Source organism: Rhinatrema bivittatum, chromosome 2 (assembly GCF_901001135.1).
Source record: "Rhinatrema bivittatum chromosome 2, aRhiBiv1.1, whole genome shotgun sequence".
Classification (NCBI taxonomy): Eukaryota; Metazoa; Chordata; class Amphibia; order Gymnophiona; family Rhinatrematidae; genus Rhinatrema; species Rhinatrema bivittatum.
The window spans coordinates 508,450,018-508,470,471 of NC_042616.1; the positions used below are offsets into that span (position 1 = coordinate 508,450,018).

A 20,454-nucleotide genomic window follows, 5' to 3' on the forward strand; every position below is an offset into this window, starting at 1 on the left:
TTTTTATTTTTAAGAGAGGTTTAAATAAAGGAAATTTTTCAGAGCAGAAATATGTCATTTATGCAAAAGTAGTAATATTTAGAAATCCAAAAATATATGAAACCATAATACCCAATGAGATCCAAAGATTACCCAAAAGATATCCTAAAAGGAAAATCAAAGACTATAATGACAAGTGTTTAAAGAAAAAAATCTCGACAAAAAAACCTAGCATAGACATTGCTACAGAAAATGTATTCTAAGATTTTATCAAACATTTATAGATCACTACTACATTTGGCTCACAACGACTAATATTGCACATTGCAATTATTTAAAGAGAAAGTTGCTTATCTGTATCAGGTGTTTGCCAAGGTTAGCAGGATTTAATTCCTCACAGGTGTGTAATGTCATCTGATACAGCTCAGCCAGTAAAGATTACTCCAAGGTTTTTAGAAGTCTTTGGCATGTCATACTGATCATATGAATGCCGGCTGATAAGATGGACATTACACAGGCTTTTTTAATTCTTACCTTAGCTAATATGTAAAAACCAGATCCAAAGAGAGGTGAGTGGCCTATGAGGCCTTACATCCTGCTGTCCTCAGAGTATCTGTTACAGGTAAGCAACTTTACTTTTGCTTTAATGTAAAACATCATTCATAAACAAGAGATCGTAGAAAGAAGAAGGCAGGTGATAATCTGGAAAACCAGTCAGGAAAATCAAGATGAAATGGAATTAAAAATAGCAAATATAGTAAAAGGGGGGGGGGGGGGGGCCTAGATTTTTTTTTTTTTCAAATAAGTCAGTGAGTGATAGAAGGAAGCATGAAAGCGGCATTGTCAGACTCAAAGGAGAGGAATATGTAGAGGATGGCAAGAAAGCAAGAACTGCTTACCAAATATTTCTGTTTGGTGTTTTCTGCGGAAGGGCAGGGAATAGGACCATAGAAAATGGACATGAATATGATTGAAAATGTCATGGTCAGTCAAGCTGGAATCCGGAATCACCTGCACAAGTAGCACCGGACTGCAAAGCAGGACTAGGGCTAGTCTTCTGCTTAGGCAGCCCCTTCCCCTGCAGGTTGAGCCCTTGCTTTCTGGGGGCCAGTAGGAATTTCTTCTTGGAGTACATCATGGTGATGCAGCCAAGGCTGGGCACTGGATACAGGAATAGGCTGGGGGCTGGATTCAGGCACAGGCAAATGACAAATAATGCGCATTAAATGGGAGCATGACTGGGAGGGACAGCGTGAGGATGTTTATACACAAGGTGACTAGCAAACCGCCTTTTCTGCCTGTCATTTTTGTCAAGTCTTTTCAGCTAGTTGCAGATGGAAAACTACATACATATACAAGAATATCCCAAAATAGATTCCAAATTGGTTGTACTGCATCACTTCATAAAACTTTTATGAGTACAGGATAGAGAATAACGAATCCTTAACTATTAAAACATTTATTATGGCAAAAAGATGTTGTATATATTTATTTATATATATCAAGGATCTTTTTAATATTGATGAAAAATGCCTATTAGCATTTAGTTCATCCATTCAGGCCACTTAAAAAAATACATGGTAGTTACACACGAAAAAATTTATAGTTCTTATATTTTGTGAGACTACCCTATTTTAGACACAGTTTAATAAACTGTTTCTCTCTCAATATATATACAATCCTACTTTTTTTTTTAATCTTGTCTATTTGTTTGTTACTGTACATTTGTTCAGATTGTTAGGTTTTTCAGTTTCCTGATGCTCTGCTGTCCAAATGAAATGGTCATTGAATGATATTCTCCTGCAGTCTTCACAGGGACTAAATTATCCTGCCCTCTGCAAACACGCTATGTATGATTAACCCCATATTACATCTGGAAGATGAATCATTGATAGAAACAGTCTTGTTTTTCTAATTCTAGTTGCCTAGCTGCCACCTCATTTTGTTGTTTATTTTTGACTGCATTTCCACTATTACCAATACCAACCAGATGATCACCCACAGTCAAACTAAATACGGATGTAGACTGGAGAATCCCTTCTGTGTAATCTACGAGTAGAGAGATAGTGGATGCCCTTCAAGGGGCTCTTCTCAAGCACATTGTAACTGAACCCACGAAGGAAGGTGTGATACTTGACCTGGTGCTCAGTAATGTGGATGTGGTCTCTAAAATCTGGGTGGGTGCCCACCTGCGTATAAGTGTTCATCAAATGGTATAGTTTGATATAGCAAATAGGATACAGAGAAGTCACACGAAGACCCGAGTTTTGAATTTCAAAAAGATGACTGTCGAAATGGGGACATACCTTGAGGAAGAACTAGAAGACTGGGAGAAAATGGGTGAGGTGGAACAATAGTGGGCCAAATTGAAAAGAGCTATTACAAAAGCAACAAATCTATATGTTAGAAAAATAAACAAAAGTAAGAAACCAAGGTCTGAGGAGTAGTCTCAAGCAATTTTTTTCATATGATTGTTGTACATGTATACATATCTCTTTGCTTAAATGTTCATTAATGGTTGTCAATAAACATTACATTACAAAAAAAAAAGTAAGAAACCAATCTGGTTCTCAAAGGAGGTGGCTGAAAAAAAGGCAAAAAGAACAGCGTTCAAGAAGTATAAAGGATCTCAAAAAGAGGAAGAATACCTGGAGATGAAAGAAATCAGGAAAGCAAAAGGCCAAGTGGAAGAAAGGATTGCCAAAGAAGTAAAATGAGGTAACAAAACATTTTTCAGATATATCAGAGAAAGAAGGAAGGTCTGAAATTGTTTAGTGAAGTTGAAAGGCAACAAGGAGCAATGTGTGTAGAGATATAAAGAAATGGCAGAAATATTAAACAAATACTTTAGTTTGGTGTTCACTAAAGACGACCCTGGAGAAGGACCGTTGCTGGTTGACAAGAACATAGATAAGGGTGGAGTAGATGAAACTCCATTTACAGAAAAGAATGTATGGGAAGAACCAGGCAAACAAAGGGGCGGATTTTAAGAGCCCTGCTCGCGTAAATCCGCCCGGATTTACGCGAGCAGGGCCCTGCGCGCCGGGAAGCCTATTTTACATAGGCCTCCCGGCGCGCGCAGAGCCCCGGGACTCGCGTAAGTCCCGGGGTTCTCGGAGGGGGGCGTGTCGGGGGGCGGGCCCGGTCGTCGCGGCGTTCCGGGGGCGTGTCGGCAGCGTTTTGGGGGCGGGTACGGGGGCGTGGCTACGGCCCGGGGGCGTGGCCGCGCCCTCCGTACCCGCCCCCAGGTCGCGGCCCGGCGCGCAGCAGGCCCGCTGGCGCGCGGGGATTTACGTCTCCCTCCGGGAGGCGTAAATCCCCCGACAAAGGTAAGGGGGGGGGTGTAGACAGGGCCGGGTGGGTGGGTTAGGTAGGGGAAGGGAGGGGAAGGTGAGGGGAGGGCAAAGGAAAGTTCCCTCCGAGGCCGCTCCGATTTCGGAGCGGCCTTGGAGGGAACGGGGGGAGGCAGCGCGGCTCGGCGCGCGCAGGCTATACAAAATCGATAGCCTTGCGCGCGCCGATCCAGGATTTTAGTGGATACGCGCGGCTCCGCGCGTATCTACTAAAATCCAGCGTACTTTTGCTTGAGTCTGATGCGCAAGCAAAAGTAGGCTGATCGCGCTTCTTTTAAAATCTACCCCAAAGTGGACAAGGTCATTGGGCTAGACAAGGTACATCCCAGGATACTGAGTGAGCTGAGATGTGGTGGCCAGTCGACTGAAAGACCTGTTCAATAGAACCCTGGAAATGGGAGTGGTGTCATGAAACTGTAGAAAAGTGGTAGTTGTTCTGCTTCACAAGAGTAGGAGCAGAGAGGAGGCTGGAAACTACAGACTTGCGGCCATTCCTGGCATTTCCCAGTCTGTCCTTGGGGCCTGCTGGCCTTCAGCTCTGTCTAGCCTAGCATTCCATTCCTGAGTTCCAGTCCATTCCTGAGCTCCAGCCTAGTCTGCAAAGCCTGCCTGCAACACCAGTTAGTCACACCTCGGTGGTGGGAAAATTAATGGAAACTCTGTTGAAGGAAAGGATAGTGAACTATCTACAATCTGGTAGGATGCTGGACCCAAGACAGCATGGATTTACCAGGGAAAATCTGATTGATTTTTTTTTATTCAATGACTAAAGAATTGGATCAAGAAAGAGCACTAGATGTGATTTACTTGGATTTCAGCAAAGCTTTTGATATGGTTCCGCTTAGGAGATTAATAAACAAAATGAGAAGCTTGGGAATGGGCACCAACGTAATGGCATGGATTGCAAATGGGGTGACTGACAGGAGTAAATGGTAAATGGAACCTACTCTGAAGAATGAACGGAGTACCACAGGGATTGGTTTTGGGATTGCTTCTGTTCAATATCATTGTGAGCGTCATTGCGGAAAGGATAGAAGGTAAAGTTAATCTATTTGCGGATGATAAGATCTGCAACAGAGTGGACATGCCTGAAGGAGTAGAGAGAATGAAAAATGATTTTATTTATTTAAAAATTTTTATATACCGTCGTTTGTGTTTACATCACAACGGTTTACAAGAAACCAAAAAACATTCAGGAAAAACACATCATTGTATAAAAGTACATTATTAGTCTAGAGGGAAACAAAATACAATAATTTAAAAGGCAGTATACATCATAAAACAAAAGTAAAATATTTGGACTTTTGATGTTAATTATCTTTTTTTAGATCGTCCATATAGGCTTGCTCAAAGAGCCAGGTCTTTAAACTTTAAAAAAATTTTTTTATCTCTGGTTCAAGTCTTAGCTCTGCCAGCATAGTGTTCCAAAGACTCGGCCCTGCAATGGAAATAACTAACTCGAACCAGAGCCAGATGTGCCGTGTTAACTGAAGGGATGTGAAGTAGACCTTTGTTTGCCGATCTCAGTGATCTGTGTGGAGTGTGTAAACGGACTGAGAAATGTAACCAGTTTTCTGTCTGTGGATTGCTTGTGAAGAATACAACAAGGTTTTATACATATTCTCTATGTGATCGGAAGCCAGTGTAGGTTTATCAGTATTAGTGTGATGTGTTCTCATTTCTTGCAATTGGTTAAAACTCTGGCTGCAGAGTTTTGCAGTACCTGAAGAGGACGCAAGGAGGATTGTGGAAGGCCTAATAGAAAATTGCAATAATCCAGTGAGGAAAATATGAGAGCCTGTAACACTGAGCGGAAATCATTAAAATCTAGTAAGGGTTTTAGCCGTCTAAGCACTAGCAGTTTGTAGTAGCTTGAAGACTGTTCGATGTTTTGGCAGCTGGGATTCAATGCCAAGAAGTGCAGAGTCATGAATCTGGGGTGCAGTAATCCAAAAGAGCTGTATGTGATGGGGGTTGGGTCTGCATGGACTGGAAGAGGGACCTTAGGATGGTAGTGTCTGCTGATCTGAAGGTGGTGAGGCAATATGACAAGGTGATAGCTAAAGCCAGAAGAATATTGGGATGCACAGAGAGAGAAATTACCAGTAAGAAAAAGGAGGTAGTGATGCGCTGTACAGGTGCCTTGGTGAAGCCTCACCTGGACTGTGTTCAATACTGGAAACCATATTTCAAAAAGGATAGAATCAGGATGGCAGCAGACCAAAGAAGGGTAACCAAAATGGTGTGGGGTCTGAATCGTAAGGCTTATGAGGAGAGGCAGAAGAATCTGAATATGTACTCCCTGGAAGAGAGGAGATGTGTTGGGATTCTGCCTGTGGGCCTAGCCGCAGGCAATCTCTTACCTCCTGCAGCAGGCCATCGCCATTGCCCCATCTTCTGCGGCCTAGCGCCGCTGCCCGGACTGCTGCATCCTTTCATCATCGCTGCTGGAGCCACCACCGGGATCCTTGCTTGAGTGGCAGGAAGCCACCACTGCCGCTGTCTGCCTGGCCTCCCACGCGGCAGGGACACCGCTGCAGTCTTCAGCCTCTTGGCTCTCTATAGGAGCGAGCGCGCAACTCTCCTTCTCTCTTAAAGGGCCAGTAGTGGGAAAATCCCTGCAGCCCTCATCTATGATGTCATCACCGTGTTGCTGGATCAGCACTATAAAAGGGTCCTGCTTCAGTTCCTCAGGGCCTTCAGACCTGGTCTTCACAGCATCTGTGGTCTTCCTTCTGGCCAGGTCCTCCGTGGTCTTCCTGTGCCTTGATGGATCTTCGTTCAATGCTCTTCATGTTCCTGGTCTCCATCTTGATTGTCCTGGTCTCGTCCCTCGTCAGAGCTCCTTCATCACTTAAGAACATAAGAACATAAGAAATTGCCATGCTGGGTCAGACCAAGGGTCCATCAAGCCCAGCATCCTGTTTCCAACAGAGGCCAAAACCAGGCCACAAGAACCTGGCAATTACCCAAACACCAACAAGATCCATGCCACTGATGCAATCAATAGCAGTGGCTATTCCCCAAGTAAAATTGATTAATAGCCATCAATGGACTTCTCCTCCAAGACCTTATCCAAACCTTTTTTGAACCCAGCTACACTAACTGCACTAACCACATCCTCTGGCAACAAATTCCAGAGCTTTATTGTGTGTTCAGTGAAAAAGAATTTTCTCCGATTAGTCTTAAATGTGCTACTTGCTAACTTCATGGAATGCCACCTAGTCCTTCTATTATTCGAAAGTGAAAATAACAGTCACATCTACTCGTTCAAGACCTCTCATGATCTTAAAGACCTCTATCATATTTCCCCCCTCAGCCGTCTCTTCTCCAAGCTGAACTCGTTCCCTGCTCCTGTTGTTCCAGATGTCTCTGATGTCTGATGTTCCCGTCCTGACTCCGTCCATCTCATCTTCAGCTCTTCGTCCAGTCCCTAGGTTCATCTGTTCACCTTTCCTGGTGTGCCACCATTGTGGTCCTTGACCAGCCCATGGGCGGGGCACTGTGTAGGGTGCTTTGTGGTACAAGGCCTTCTTCTCGTCAGCAATGCAAGCCTCCGGAGGACTCCTGTTTCTAATGCCAAGCTTCTGTATCCCAAGTCAAGAATCCTCTCCCGGTCTTCGGAGTTCCTTGTGCCTGCTTCCGTCCATGCCTAAGACTCTGCCAGAACCTGCTCCGCTTCAGCGTGGCCCATGACCAGCCACTGGCGGATGAGTAGGCGGTGCAGGCCTCTCCTGATTCTTCATCATGTCCTGGTTTCAGTTCCACTGCTTCATCTGGAGTTTCCTTCGCCTTTGGCATGGTCCGTGACCAGCCATGGGCGGCTTTGTAGGGCGCGCTTTGGGGCAGTACTCAACCTGTACTAGTGCCTGAATCTTGAAACCTTGACAGAGTCTTCCAATTATCCTGAAACCTTGTCTGAGTCTTCAAAGTTCCACGAGTCTCTCAAGTTCCTCGGGTCTTTGAGTCTTCCAAGTTCCTCGATTCCTCATCTGAGTCTTCCAAGTCATCGACTAAGTCTAAGTATCCTGAGCCTTCCAAGTCTTCATCCGAGTCTTCTGTGTATCCTTAGTCTACGTCTGAGTCTTCTAGTTCCTGTCTCATTTTGTTTCTGCCCTCATGTACTCGTCGTTCCCAAGCGGCGGGTCCGGAAAGGCTATCGAGTGGCCAGAGGGCTACTCTCGAGACCAGCATTGCGTTGCTAGGTTTCATTGGTGTGTGTAGGTCCAGGAGAGGTCTGAGCTTGCCTTGTTCCTGTCGATCCTTGCCTTGTCTTCAGTCCAGCCTCGCTCCTGTTCTGCCCATGCCTGTAAGTGCTCACCTCTCACGGTGTGTCTTGGGGATCCTCCCTGAGCCGCGCCATGATCCAAGGGCTCACAACTCCTCTTGAGATAACGACTGCGTCTTCACGCTCCTAACAAGATGCAGGGGGATATGCTACAGACCTTCAGATACCTGAAAGAATTTATTTAATGATGTACAAATTTTAAACCTTTGCAGTTAGAAAAGAAACAGTAGAACTAGGGGTTACAAAATGAAAACCCAGGGGGACAGACTCAGAACCAATATACGGAAATAGTTTTTCATGGAGAAGGTGGTGGATGTCTGGAATGCACTTCCAGAAGTGCTAGTGAGGACAAAAACAGTAAACGAATTCAAAAGGGCATGGGATAGACTGTGGATCCCTAATGGCTTGAGGATGATTATTTAATGGTTTTTCTATACCAACATTCGTCAATAGATATCACATCGGTGTACAATTTGATTAAAAATGCCTTATTAAAAGCATTTAAAATAGTCAATGAAAATGAAATACATAAAACTTAATACAATAAATACATTTAACACTTCTTAAAATTATAGGCACTAAAAAGACAAGATAAAAGTAAAGTTTAAAAGATTTTAAGACTCCGAAAATGCTTTCTGGAAAAGCCAAGTTTTGAGTGCTTTCTTAAACGCTTTAGTGTCTGGTTCAAGCCGTAGATCCTGAGGGAGAGTGTTCCATAGCAGTGGACCAGCAATGGAAAGTGCTCTTTCACGGACTGAGTTTAGGTGTGTGGATTTTGGTGATGGTACTGGCAGTGATCCGTTGCTTGCTGACCTGGTATTTCTCTGGGGAGTGTGAAAGTGCAAAGAAGCAGTTAACCAATCCATTATGCTATTGTAGAGAGTTTTGTGAATCAAGGATAGAGCTTTGAACTGGATGCGGTATATAATCGGTAACCAGTGTAGATCTTTTAAAATAGGTGTGATGTTTTCTGTTCTTTTAGTGTTGGTTAAGATTCTAGCGGCAGACGTTTGAAGGAGTTGAAGTGGTCTGATTGAGGAAACGGGTAGTCCAAGTACTAGCGTATTGCAGTAATTTGTCCTTGAAAAGATAAGCGCTTGTAAAACAGTTCTAAAATCTTGTTTATGTAAAAGTAGTTGTAATCTTTTAAGAACATTTAATTTAAAATAGCCAACTTTTATTGTATTGTTTATCCATCGTTTCAAACTTATTTCGCTATCTATTATCACGCCCAGATCTTTCACTTGCAATGTGACTGGATGTCTTTTTTCATTCTTTATTTCATCTTCAATCTTCTCATTTGGTTTATTGTAAATTATTAAAAATTCAATTTTCTTTGGGTTTAATGTTAAACTCATTTGCTTTAAAACTTGATTTATAGTGGAACAGTAGATGGTCCATAAATTAAAAGTGTCTTCCAAAGTCTTAGTAATCGGAATTAAAATTTGTATGTCATCCACATAAATAAAATGGATTAGGCCCAGACCAGTTAAAACTACACAAAGGCAATGAAGAAAAGGGTATATGGGGTAACCTGCTTGGAGCGGCAGTTAGTATCCTTAACCAGAAGGCATGAGGGATTATTACCTTTAACCTATTAGCCTTGATGATTTTGACACAACTGCAATATAGTTCTCCATTTTGATGGTGTGACAGTGAAAAAAGGGTATTGGATTCTGAAAACAGCCAACGCATGGTCCCGACTTTTACGGTCTGGGGTACTGATATGCTGACATGGGAAAGCTTCTATGGCCAAGTCCAAAAGCAAAGAACATTTAAGCTGCATTGTCTGAATTATTGGGAAAGCTGCTCACCACGCAAAAATGTTTCAGTAATTTTGTTATGTATTTGATAGATGCTTGGTTTTTGCTTGTAAGTATTACTATCCTAAACAAAGCATGTGCAGCATTCACTGAGTGGTAGTTACTGACCTTGGCAGACTCCTGGGGATAACCTGCATGGAGTGGCAGTTGCTACGATGAAAAGCTTCCTAGGCAGACTAGATGGACCATTTGGTCTTTTTCTGCCAATAAAACTATATTACTATATGAAAAGAGGGGTTTAATTAGCACAAGTATGAAACTTATGAGCAGTAGTGCCACTCATCAAGGCTTCAACTCTAAGTATGGAAGATACATAATTCCTTTATTTTCTCTCCTGCTTTGTCCTTCTCTGGCTCTTTGCTACAGATTACTAAATATCCTTTGCTAAGTACGTATCTTGGAGTCAGTTTCGTATCCAGTTCAATCATATCCCACTTTTTCCTCATCTCCAGAATATTTGTTCTAGTCTAACCTACTTGTCTATCAAACAGCATTCATATTTTTCTTGCTTGAAATATTGCAATCTGATCCTGATCAAAATGTTGCTGCTCAAGTCATTTATCACTACCCAGATTCTCCCTCACAGTACTCTTGAAGAGTATTCACTAGCTTCCCATTACTCAAGTTCATTGTAAGAGGTTTCCTTTAATTTCTCTCGTCAGGGACATCAATGAAGTGAAATATAAAAAATTATCTAATGACATTGGAGTTTGGGGCTTTTAATTAAATTAAGAAGTGTTTTACTATATAAATAGTTTATGTTTTTCCGTTTTATGTCTCCGTCATTAAAAGATAGATGTTTTTACTGTGGTATGCTTCAAATCTTGCAGAATTCAGCGTAAGAATTTTTTTGAAATACATTTTTTTTTGAGAAATAAAAAAGGTTACATCAAAATCCAAGGCAATTTTGTTCTTGAAGCTGGTCAAATTGGTCAGAAATCTGCTCTCTGCCAGAACAGGAAAAATGCTACTGCAGAAACTTTTCCTGCTTAAAATGATAGAACTGGCCATGAATTCAGCCAATTTATTACTAGTGGGGATACAAACCTTGCAATCTCTCCATCATTGTAGTGTTTTGCATGGCTTTTTACGGAGGTATTTGGTCTTTCCTCTTTTCTCCCCTCAATGATTTCTGCTGTTTCTTACTTGTAGACAACATATAACCAGAAAGCTCAGGGAAATTTGCTGATCCTCAGTATCAGTAATGAACATCTTCTCTTTCCCTGGGCCTGAGTGTATGACTTTCTATAGTGCACCCAGGCCCAACCAGTCTCAACAGATAGGGGGCTCCCAACTGTAACTGATTTAGGAATTTTCTACCCCTTTTTGTTGGTGATGCAGTCCCTTCTTCCTCCACCCCCTCCTCTCCAGACAAGGGACAAAAGAGGAAAAGTCTAAGCCACACTCTTCTGTGTTCTGCACCAACTGCTCCAGGCTCATTTCCTCCCCTCATGCCCTGAAAGACAGGAGGAAAGGAGCTGGATTAGAAAGCAGAGTGGCTTTTCTTGGCTTCCTTCTATGTGCTCTGACCTCTCCTCTCTAAAACAAAAGAATATAAGAATTGCCATGCATGGTTAGGCCAAGGTCCATCAAGCCCAGCATCCTGTCTCAGACAATAGCCAATCCAGGTCACACAGGCCAGGAGAGGAGAGTCTAGAATAGTGAGCAGAGCAGATTTTTTTTTTGCTCTGTTCATTTCAGACTCACCCTTCCCTCTTATTCTCTGTTTTGGAGGGAAGGGGCTGGAAGAGGGAGCAGAAAGCTGTTCTCTGCTGAGTGAGATTCAGCCAGCTGAGAGGAAGCAAATATTCAGCTGATCTGCTGTCCCCACCCTCAGATGTTTGCCACTCCAGAGACAATATCTACTCTTATTCCAAACCCAGTTGCCCAAAATTGCAGTAGAGCACTAAGGCCTGAGCCACAAACCTACCACCATGTCACATTTTATTTTATCTTTATCCTAATCAGTTTGCACTATGTACAAAGCATTTATTTACTTTATTTTGTTATTTTATATACCATTGTTCCAAGTGAACATCACAACAGTTTACAAAAGTAACATTTGTCCTTTAGGTCATTACATTATGGAATAACATTTGTCTAACATACTATAGTAAGATATATTTTGGTATTACATATACTTTAGTAAGATACATATTTTGGTATGACAGATACACTGGAAGAACTAAATAGAGTCATATGAATCTAGGGTGATGTTCTTAATCATCTCAACCAAGGAAGGGGACAATTGGTTAGTAGGATAGGGAACCTGTTTAGTAATTTACATGGATGTAGGTGAGTTGACATGAGCTACTTTGTTCTCATTACTTGGCATTGTTTTTTTGTTCTTGTTATTGTTAACTCTGCATTCAGATAGAGATTAAATTAAGCTATAAGTTCTTGTTGACACAGCATTCTGATAGTTCACGTTTGAATGTCTTTCTTTCTGGGATCAGTCGTATTGTCTGGTAGTGAGTTCCACAGTTTTGGCCCTGCAATGGAGAATTCATGTGCACTCCGGATCATAGGTACTCTTAATAGTCCTTTGTTTTGGGACCTTAGGGTTCATTGTGGGGTGTACGGTTGAAGTGTCATGCCTATTAGTCCTGGGTTATCGTTATGTATGATTTTAGAGATTAAAGTTTAAATTAAATTAAAGATTAAAACTTTGTAATATAATCAGTATTGTATCAGTAGCCAATGCAGTAGCCTATAAGTGAGGGTGTGATGTGATCAAATTTCCTGGCTCCAGCCAAAAGTCTTGCCGCAGCATTTTGTAGTAGTTGTAGTTTGTTTTTAATAGGCTGGTAGGGAGTCCTAGTAGTAGGGAGTTGCAGTAGTCAATATTTGAGAAAATTAGCGATTGTAGAACTGTACGGAGTTCTTTGCAGTTAGTAATGGTTTCAGTCTATGTAGGATTCAGTTTTGCATATCCTGTTGTGATTAATTTGTTTGTATGTCTTTTCATAGTAACATAGAATACATTCATTAAAAATGAATATACATGAGATAGATTTGTATAGATATCTCCAAAGTATGTAAATTATCTCATGCATATTCACTGTGGCAATCCTGAAAAACTGACTGGTTATTTGTGTCCACAGGAAAGGACTGAGAATCACTATGTCAAAATGTTGGAGAGGTAGTAGAGAAGGCAAGATGTGGTACCACAGGGAAGGACTCCCTTTTTCCTCTTCCCCTGCATTTATTCACCGTTATTTCATATTACATTGATCCAAAAAAGGTAGAGGAGGAGAATATTGGGAGTGAGCTCCATTGATGGTAGTTCTGACTGTGTAGCACAGAAAACTGGATAACTTTGCCAGTGTGATGCAGCTTCCAGCAACTATCTTCAAAGCTTCTGCAGACCCAGATCCCAAATGGCTGGGATATAATTTTCTTCAGATTATACTTGCTCTTAGAAAAAGCAAGACAATACAGTGAAATCTTTTGTGGCATGGTCATAGCTCATGGCCAAAGTCATCTGGTAGGGGGTTGATTCTGGTTATCTTCACTAAGCGGGCTGCAAACAATTGCTCATTGTCCACTCAGTTCTGCACTAAAGTAGCAGAATTGCGTCCCAAGGGGAAGGGACAATAAAAATTGTTTGCCATATCTCAACTGGTGCTCAGCACTTAAGAAATACTGATAAATCATTGCACATGTGAAAATATATGTGGCCACACTATCTTATCAAACTTCTTATTCATTGTCCTCAAGACAAGGTACAATGAACAAAAATATAATTAAATAAAAGATAAAACAATCTTGACATACATAAACCTCATTAAAACACTAAGAACACATAAAAAGTATTTGACTAAATACAAATGTGTCTAACAGCACTAGCAGAATATTAGAGGTCGACAGTCTAGGATTGTATTAGTATGTGAAAAAGCTTACACTTGAAAAATGGTCCAGAAAATAATGAGCTTTCTTTGTAAAGTGAAATCCATGCACCAAAGATGTCAAAAAATTAATTTAGTGGACTCAGCTGCACATGTACCCAGTAACCAAGCTAATTATATAAATTGTACAAGAGTCTGAAATCTTTGAAGAACATCTTTACCTATACAGCAAACTCCATGATCCATCTTAATAGGACCACTGGTTTTCACAATCAGATATTTATCTATTACTATATACAGACAGAAAAAAACTATAAATCATCTAGGCCTCAGCACAGTTTGGTTACATAAGAAGATTTTTACAGCAGTAACAGAAAAAAACCCCCCAAACTGCTTTATCACAAAATGATTCTGCCCCTTTTCATTGGGGTATTCTTTATTACATAAATGCATATAGCTTTGGACAAAAGAGTTGCACAAACATTCTACATCATCTGCGAACTGATCTATTGAGTTTGTGAAGCTATCAGAAAGCAATTTGATGCTGACTCTGGAAAAGTAAACTGCACAAATCTGTGCTACAGTTTGCTAATCATTCTTAAATTTTATGGCCAATTCCTTCATTTTCATGTACATAAGGAGTAAAAACATAAGCAAACAAACAAACCTATAAAAACTACATCTTAGAAATGTGCATGTTTTTTGTCTAAAAATGATCCATAAATAATATTTATGGATGAACATATACTACAGGCATGTGTATTAAAATGTAAGCTACACAGCACAACATACTAGTCTCAATGAGCTCCATTTTCAGAAGCATTTAGCTGCCTAATTCAGAAGTTATCTGGCTAAATTAATATGTGGACACTTATCTGGCTAAATTCTAGCTAAATAACTTAATAGCCAGCTAACAATTTGGCCAGATAAGTTAGGGGCATTTCTGTGGTGTAACAGGGAGGATTTAATAGGGTCATTCATGATTTTGCTATAATGGCTTAATGCCTGCGCTAGGGCCCTAACACACGCAGGATTATTACCGTATTTTTCGCTCCATAAGACGCACTTTTTTCCCCCCAAAAGTGGGGGGAAAATGTATGTGCGTCTTATGGAGCGAATATAAAAAAAACAACCTAAAAATCTAACAAAACTCCCCCACCCTCCTGACCCCCCCCAAGACCTGCCAAAAATCCCTGGTGGTCCAGCGGGGGTCCAGGAGCGGTCCGGGAGCGATCTCCTGGGCTTGGGCCGTCGGCTGCCAGTAATCAAAATGGCGCCTATGGCCCTTTGCCCTTACTATATCACAGGGACTACCACTGCCATTGGTCGGCCCCAGTGACATACTAAGGGCAAAGGGCCGTCGGCGCCATTTTGATTACTGGCAGCAGACGGCCCTTTGCCCTTACTATGTTACAGGGACTACCGCTGCCATTGGTCGGCCCCAGTGACATAGTAAGGGTAAAGGGCTGTCGGCGTCATTTTGTTTACTGGCAGCCGACTGCCCAAGCGATCGCTCCCGGACCCCCGCTGGACCACCAGGAACTTTTGGTAAGTCTTGGGGGGGGGGTCAGGAGGGTGGGGGGTTGTAGTAAATTAATTTGGCAGGTCTTGGAGGTGGGTCAGAAGGGTGGGGGGTTGTTAATTAATTTAAAGGGTTGGGATGGGGGGGGGTTCCCAGAGAAAGAAAAGTTTTCTGATCTGGGTAGTGGCCTGAAATGGCCCTCCCCAGACCCGAAAACAAAATGGGGAGAAAAAAAAAAGTTATGCACTCCCCTAATTTGCTCCATAAGACGCACAGACGCTCGGGGACAGAGCCGGTTTAGCACAAGAGTTTTTTTGTTTTTTTTTTTTAATTTCCCCCCTCTGAATCCTAGGTGCATCTTATGGTCAGGTGCGTCTTATGGAGCGAAAAATTCAGTAATTATCGCATCGCGTGCTTTTATCACATTTTGCGGAGAGAGAGAGAGAGACCCTTTGTATTAGACAAATGGGTCAGTTTACTATTTATATCACTCTTACAGGGGGACCTTTAAATTCGGTTGAGGTGTCAGAGGTGGGGAAAGCTTGGTGGGGCAGCTTAAAATACACCATCTCATATATGAACAGCACAGTAGACACCTGTGAAGACTGGGTGTCATTCAGAGCGCTGAGAGTTGAAAGAAAAGTAGATCTGTACATTGTACTCTAGGGAATATACTCTAGGGAGTGACTAACCATGCCCCTTTTTCTTATCGCAGGCATTAGGCCTGCAAAATTTATAGCAAAATGATGAATCTAGGCCTAAGTTAGCTAGCTAAGGGCCTGATTCAACAAGATATTTTACCATAGACATAGAATGGGAGAAAAGCCTTAGTGAATCAGGTTGTAAGTTAGCCAGATAACTTAGCCAGCTAGGTTTGGTCATGCCACAGAACTGTCCTAAAAATAGCTGGCTATATTCAATAGTGCGGCTGCACTACTAAATATGCCTCTAAAGTTAGCCAGATAAGTTTATCCGGCTAACTTTGCTATCCGGGCTCTGTATGAATATGAATCTCAAGAAGACACAAATAACTACCTAACATAGCCAAACACATTTGCTAGGATCACATGCATAATTATATGAGTGGGGATGGAGGCAAAAATGCTATGGGGTAGATCTTAAAAAAATACGTGCGCACGTACTTTTGTTCGCGCAATCGGCGCGAACAAAAGTAAGCCAGATTTTAAAAGATACGCGCGTTGCCGCGCGTATCTTTTAAAATCCAGGGTCGGCGCACGCAAGGCTGCGCAAAATCGGCAGCTTGCGCGCGCCGAGCCGCACAGCCTGCCTCCGTTCCCTCCGAGGCCGCTCCAAAATCGGAGCAGCCTCGGAGGGAACTTTCCTTCCACAACCCCCCACCTTTCCCTCCCTTCCCCTATCTAACCCACCCCCCAGCCCTACCTAAATCCCCCCCCTACCTTTTTTGTACAAGTTACGCCTGCTTGAAGCCTTGCCACGTCCCCGGACCCGCCTCAGACCGCCCCCTGACCCCGGGCATGCCCCCCAGGACACGCCCCCGGACACGCCCCCTCCCGCCCTTTTTACGAAGCCCCGGGACTTACACGCACCGGCGGCCTATGCAAAATAGGTGCGCCGGCGCGCGAGTGCCCTGCGCGTGTAAATCCGGAAGGATTTACACGCGCAGGGCTTTTAAAATCTACCCCTCTATGCTCAGTAAAGGCAGTAAAAGGGCATGTTCCTAGCACTACAGCAAAGCACTCTAGGAAGACTCAAAGTAGTTGCATCTGCTTTGAATGGTATAATGGAAGTCTAGCTTAATCAACAAGATTACTTTTAAAAAATATTATTTAGTCTGACAGAATACATTTCTTAAATATAGATAGCCAAGTACCATAAACTAAGGTTTTATATGGCATGTCAAAGTAAACATTTTTGTATTGAAAACTAAAGTGAGTTTTTTTTTTGTCAATACTAAAAAAAAAAAAAAAAAAAAAAGTGAAATATTCCTCCCCTTTTTTTTTTTTTTAGAAATTGTACAACATATTACCTTTGAAGGCTTCAAGCTCCTTCCTGTAAAAATACAGAATAAAAAAAGAAAAAAATCCACTGTAAGTTCTTATATTCATTATAGACACATTATGTAATGCCAGGATCCTAAAACAACTACTAATTTCCATAGCACTAGCAGATGTAGGCCATGCTGAACTGTAGCTTTTAATATGAATGAGGCTAAATAATTTATTTTCACTGATTAAAAACATATTCTAAGAGATTTTAGATTTCATTTTTTAAAAATCTTTAGGGGGTATTTTACATCAGCCCACATAAATTTTAAATCAAATACATGTATAGGTTACACCAATTTTCAAAAGAACAGTATGCACATACTTTTCTTTTGAAAATGCCATCAACAAAATTAACCATGCACAATTACACCTATGAATTTGTATGCACATTTTTTCTAGGAAAATGTATGCACACATTTTTGAAAATGCAGACGAATGTGCGTAAGAGCAAAATCCTCTTCAGCCCTCCCCTGAGGAATACCTCTGCTCACTGCAGGTAAACTTACATGCATACAATTGTATGTCATATACACGTTAGATACCCAACACAGTGGATGGGCAATTTTGTAACAGGCCATTTTTGTGGGTAAAAGCCCCCAAGATTGTTGCTCCTGCCATGTAGCTGGGGGTATATAACATGGCTGCTGACAGCAGGATCAGGGAAGGGTCATCCAGGTTTCTAATTCTAGCCCAGCGTGTGCTCAGCATGGGATTAGGGTGTAGGGCTGGGATGCCCAGAGTGATCCAACTTTTGCCGAGGTGGTGAGGTGGCTGAGTTGCATGCACTGCAAATTTTCTCTCATGCATATTCATTATGGATATCCTGAAAACCCGACTGGCTGGTGGGCCTCCAGGACAGGGTTGGGGACCACTGTCATACAGAATGTGTGTGTGGTGGCTTTATCAGATATCTTGTGTATTTTTTATTCTGGTCAATTTGCTTATTTAGTCTTATTGGAGTTGTTCAGTGCTTTTGACTTGGTTGACCACTAGATACTCTTTGAAAGGTGTCAGGAGGTTGGGTTTATGGGGGTGGTTTGTTCTTGAGTTGCATCTTTTTTGCAAGATCAGGCACAGGTCGTACATGTGGGTGATGCCTTTTCTGCCCCAATGGTAATAGCAGGAGTTTTTCAGGGCCTTTCACCACAGTTAATATTTTTTTTATTAGACTATTGGCTTTGCTATTGGAGCAACTGGGTGTCATCAGTCATGTTTATGCTGACATCCAGTTCCTAATTTCTACTGGGAAATATATGGATGAGGAAGTTATTTTTTTTAAACTGTTTGGCAGATCAATCTTGCTTGTCCCAGAAGAGCCATTTAGTTCTGAACAAGAACAAAATTGAGCTTTTGTATGTAAGGAATGTGGAAAAGTTGTTAGCACTGACCATCCAACCTATTAATGGCCATTCCCATCTCTTCTAAGGTTAGGAGTCTGGGGGTTGTTTGGATTCTATTGAGCTACCAGCACAGTGAGCTTATTTACAGTTAAAGATAGTGTGACAGCTGTGTCCTTTTTTGGATTTGCACGTTCTAAAGTTACTAGCATATGCTCTTGTAAGTTCAGTATTGGACTATTGGAACATCCTATATGTGTAGATGCCAGGTTGGCTAACCCATAAACTATTACAAAACATGGCAGCACAATTGATTATGGGAAAATCTAACTCTGAAAGAGCTTCTCCTCTACTTCCAGAACTGCACTGGCTACCCATTCTTGACAGAAATATATTTAAGCTATTGACCATTGTGAATTGATTGTTCAGGGGCAATGTCTTAAATACCTAAGGGACAGGCTTATATTGTATAGGCCAGGTATGGAATTAAGGTCATCACAGAGATGTCTTTTGATGGCAGCACTGGCCCCAAAGTTATGACTGAAGCATTATGCAAACGAGCCTTTTCATAGGTAGCTCTGCAGGCATGTATTGCGAAGCCAGGGTCTGTTAGAGCAGAACTGAATTTTCTGAAATTTTAGAAGCAAGTGAAGACACTTGTTTCCAAAAGTGAAGTGATTTATACCTGGGTATAGAATGACTAAATGCAGAGTCCTTTGAAGATGAGGTGTTTTTATTTGGGAGTTATGTAGTTATTTTAGATTTTATTTTTAACTTTTTATTTTACCATAGGACAGACAATACAACTAGAAAATTTTGTGTTTCACTTTATGGTATTTTATGAATTTTTTTTTATTTTAATCTGTTTGTATTTAATTTTAAATAATGAATGTTATATTATGAACTGCTTTCATTGTATTTTTACTGTTTATGTAGTATAAAATTTATTTAAAAAAAAAATACACACACACACACACACAAATTCTCTCCCTAACACAGAATACCACATGCCATGCCAAAGGGTCAGGTTCCCACTACCCAGGCTTTGGTTGTGTTCCCTTCCACCAAAAAAGAAGGGTGGCTTCAGGGAAGAGCAAGAAAAGTAATAGATTGATCCCTATGAACAGGCCTATGGAGAAAACTGTCATGCAAAAAAAAAGCATTTGGAGCAGCTCGCTATCTTAAAGGAAGGAAAATATCAGTCCAGAGGATTTTTTTCAAAAGCTCATGGGATATCTGTCCAACTGTTTTATGTGCTTTCTATGCAGTGTCTGCTTCAGCAGCTCCCAAAAGCCAACCTCACCTTTGAGAAGTAGATCATATGATGTCTTGAAGAACTGAGCCAAAAAATCTCCAATATAAATTTCACATTTTTCCTAAATAACTAAATAATAAAGCATACGCTATACCGGGAGGGAGCAAACAGAACTGCAAGCCCCCGCCATCCATCCATGCAATTGTTTGGGCCCCACACAAAAGTTGGGTTATATGTCTCATATATACAATATATCTATATATAGATAGAATATAGATATAAATATAGATATATAGTTATATATTCTGGATTCCTCAAAGTCTCTCACCAATCAATCATCTCTTCAACCAGTTGTCAACTAATGAGACACATACACACACACAAACGCATACAATCTGTCAGACACAAACACCCACTTTGTCTGTATCTGAGAGGGAGAGCAGGAATGTGGGTGTGTATCTTTCTCTCTGATCCAAACAAACGCATACACTCTTGCTCTGTCAGGCCAATGCAATAAAGTGCACATAAAAAACAGATGGCCAAACTGGGCGCCCATTTTTTACCACGAACAAATTCACTGCTCTTGGGCACTTGATGCAATAGGAAAATGAGCCACTACACTAAAAAGGACATGCTAGGAATAAATTGTGTGTCCCTAACACATCCATGGCATCGGGTGCCCAAATTGAGTGTCCATTTTTCCTAACCTGACCACTGTCAAGAGTTTTGTTTTGTTTTTTTCTTTTGCTGCTTTTTGTGACAATATTAAGCCCGAGGAATCACAGAAAAACAGTATTTTCTGCTTTACTGTGCAGGTTTTGGGGTGCCTCAAGATTTAACACCAGTTCCCGGGCTGGCATTATTTCTTGAGGGTTAAAATGTGTGCGTTGGGCGCATGGTTGTTTTTTGTTTTTTTTTTACATCGGGGTACTAGCTAATAGCCTCATCAACGTGGCATTTACATGTGATGAGCAGTATGAGCTACATGCTGGTTTGAACACGTGTCTGATCCCCTTACTGAT

General features: G+C 41.5%; 1 protein-coding gene across 2 annotated transcripts in view; it reads right to left on the reverse strand.

Annotated features, from left to right (window-relative positions):
• Nucleotides 1–20,454, reverse strand: part of DTNBP1 (dystrobrevin binding protein 1) — a 400,954-nt gene that overhangs the window by 156,529 nt on the left and 223,971 nt on the right. For both annotated transcript variants that reach the window (XM_029590691.1, XM_029590690.1), the window contains exon 6: nucleotides 16,822–16,844. In XM_029590691.1, coding sequence (XP_029446551.1) covers nucleotides 16,822–16,844 — 23 coding nt within the window. The remainder of the gene's footprint in view (nucleotides 1–16,821; nucleotides 16,845–20,454) is intronic.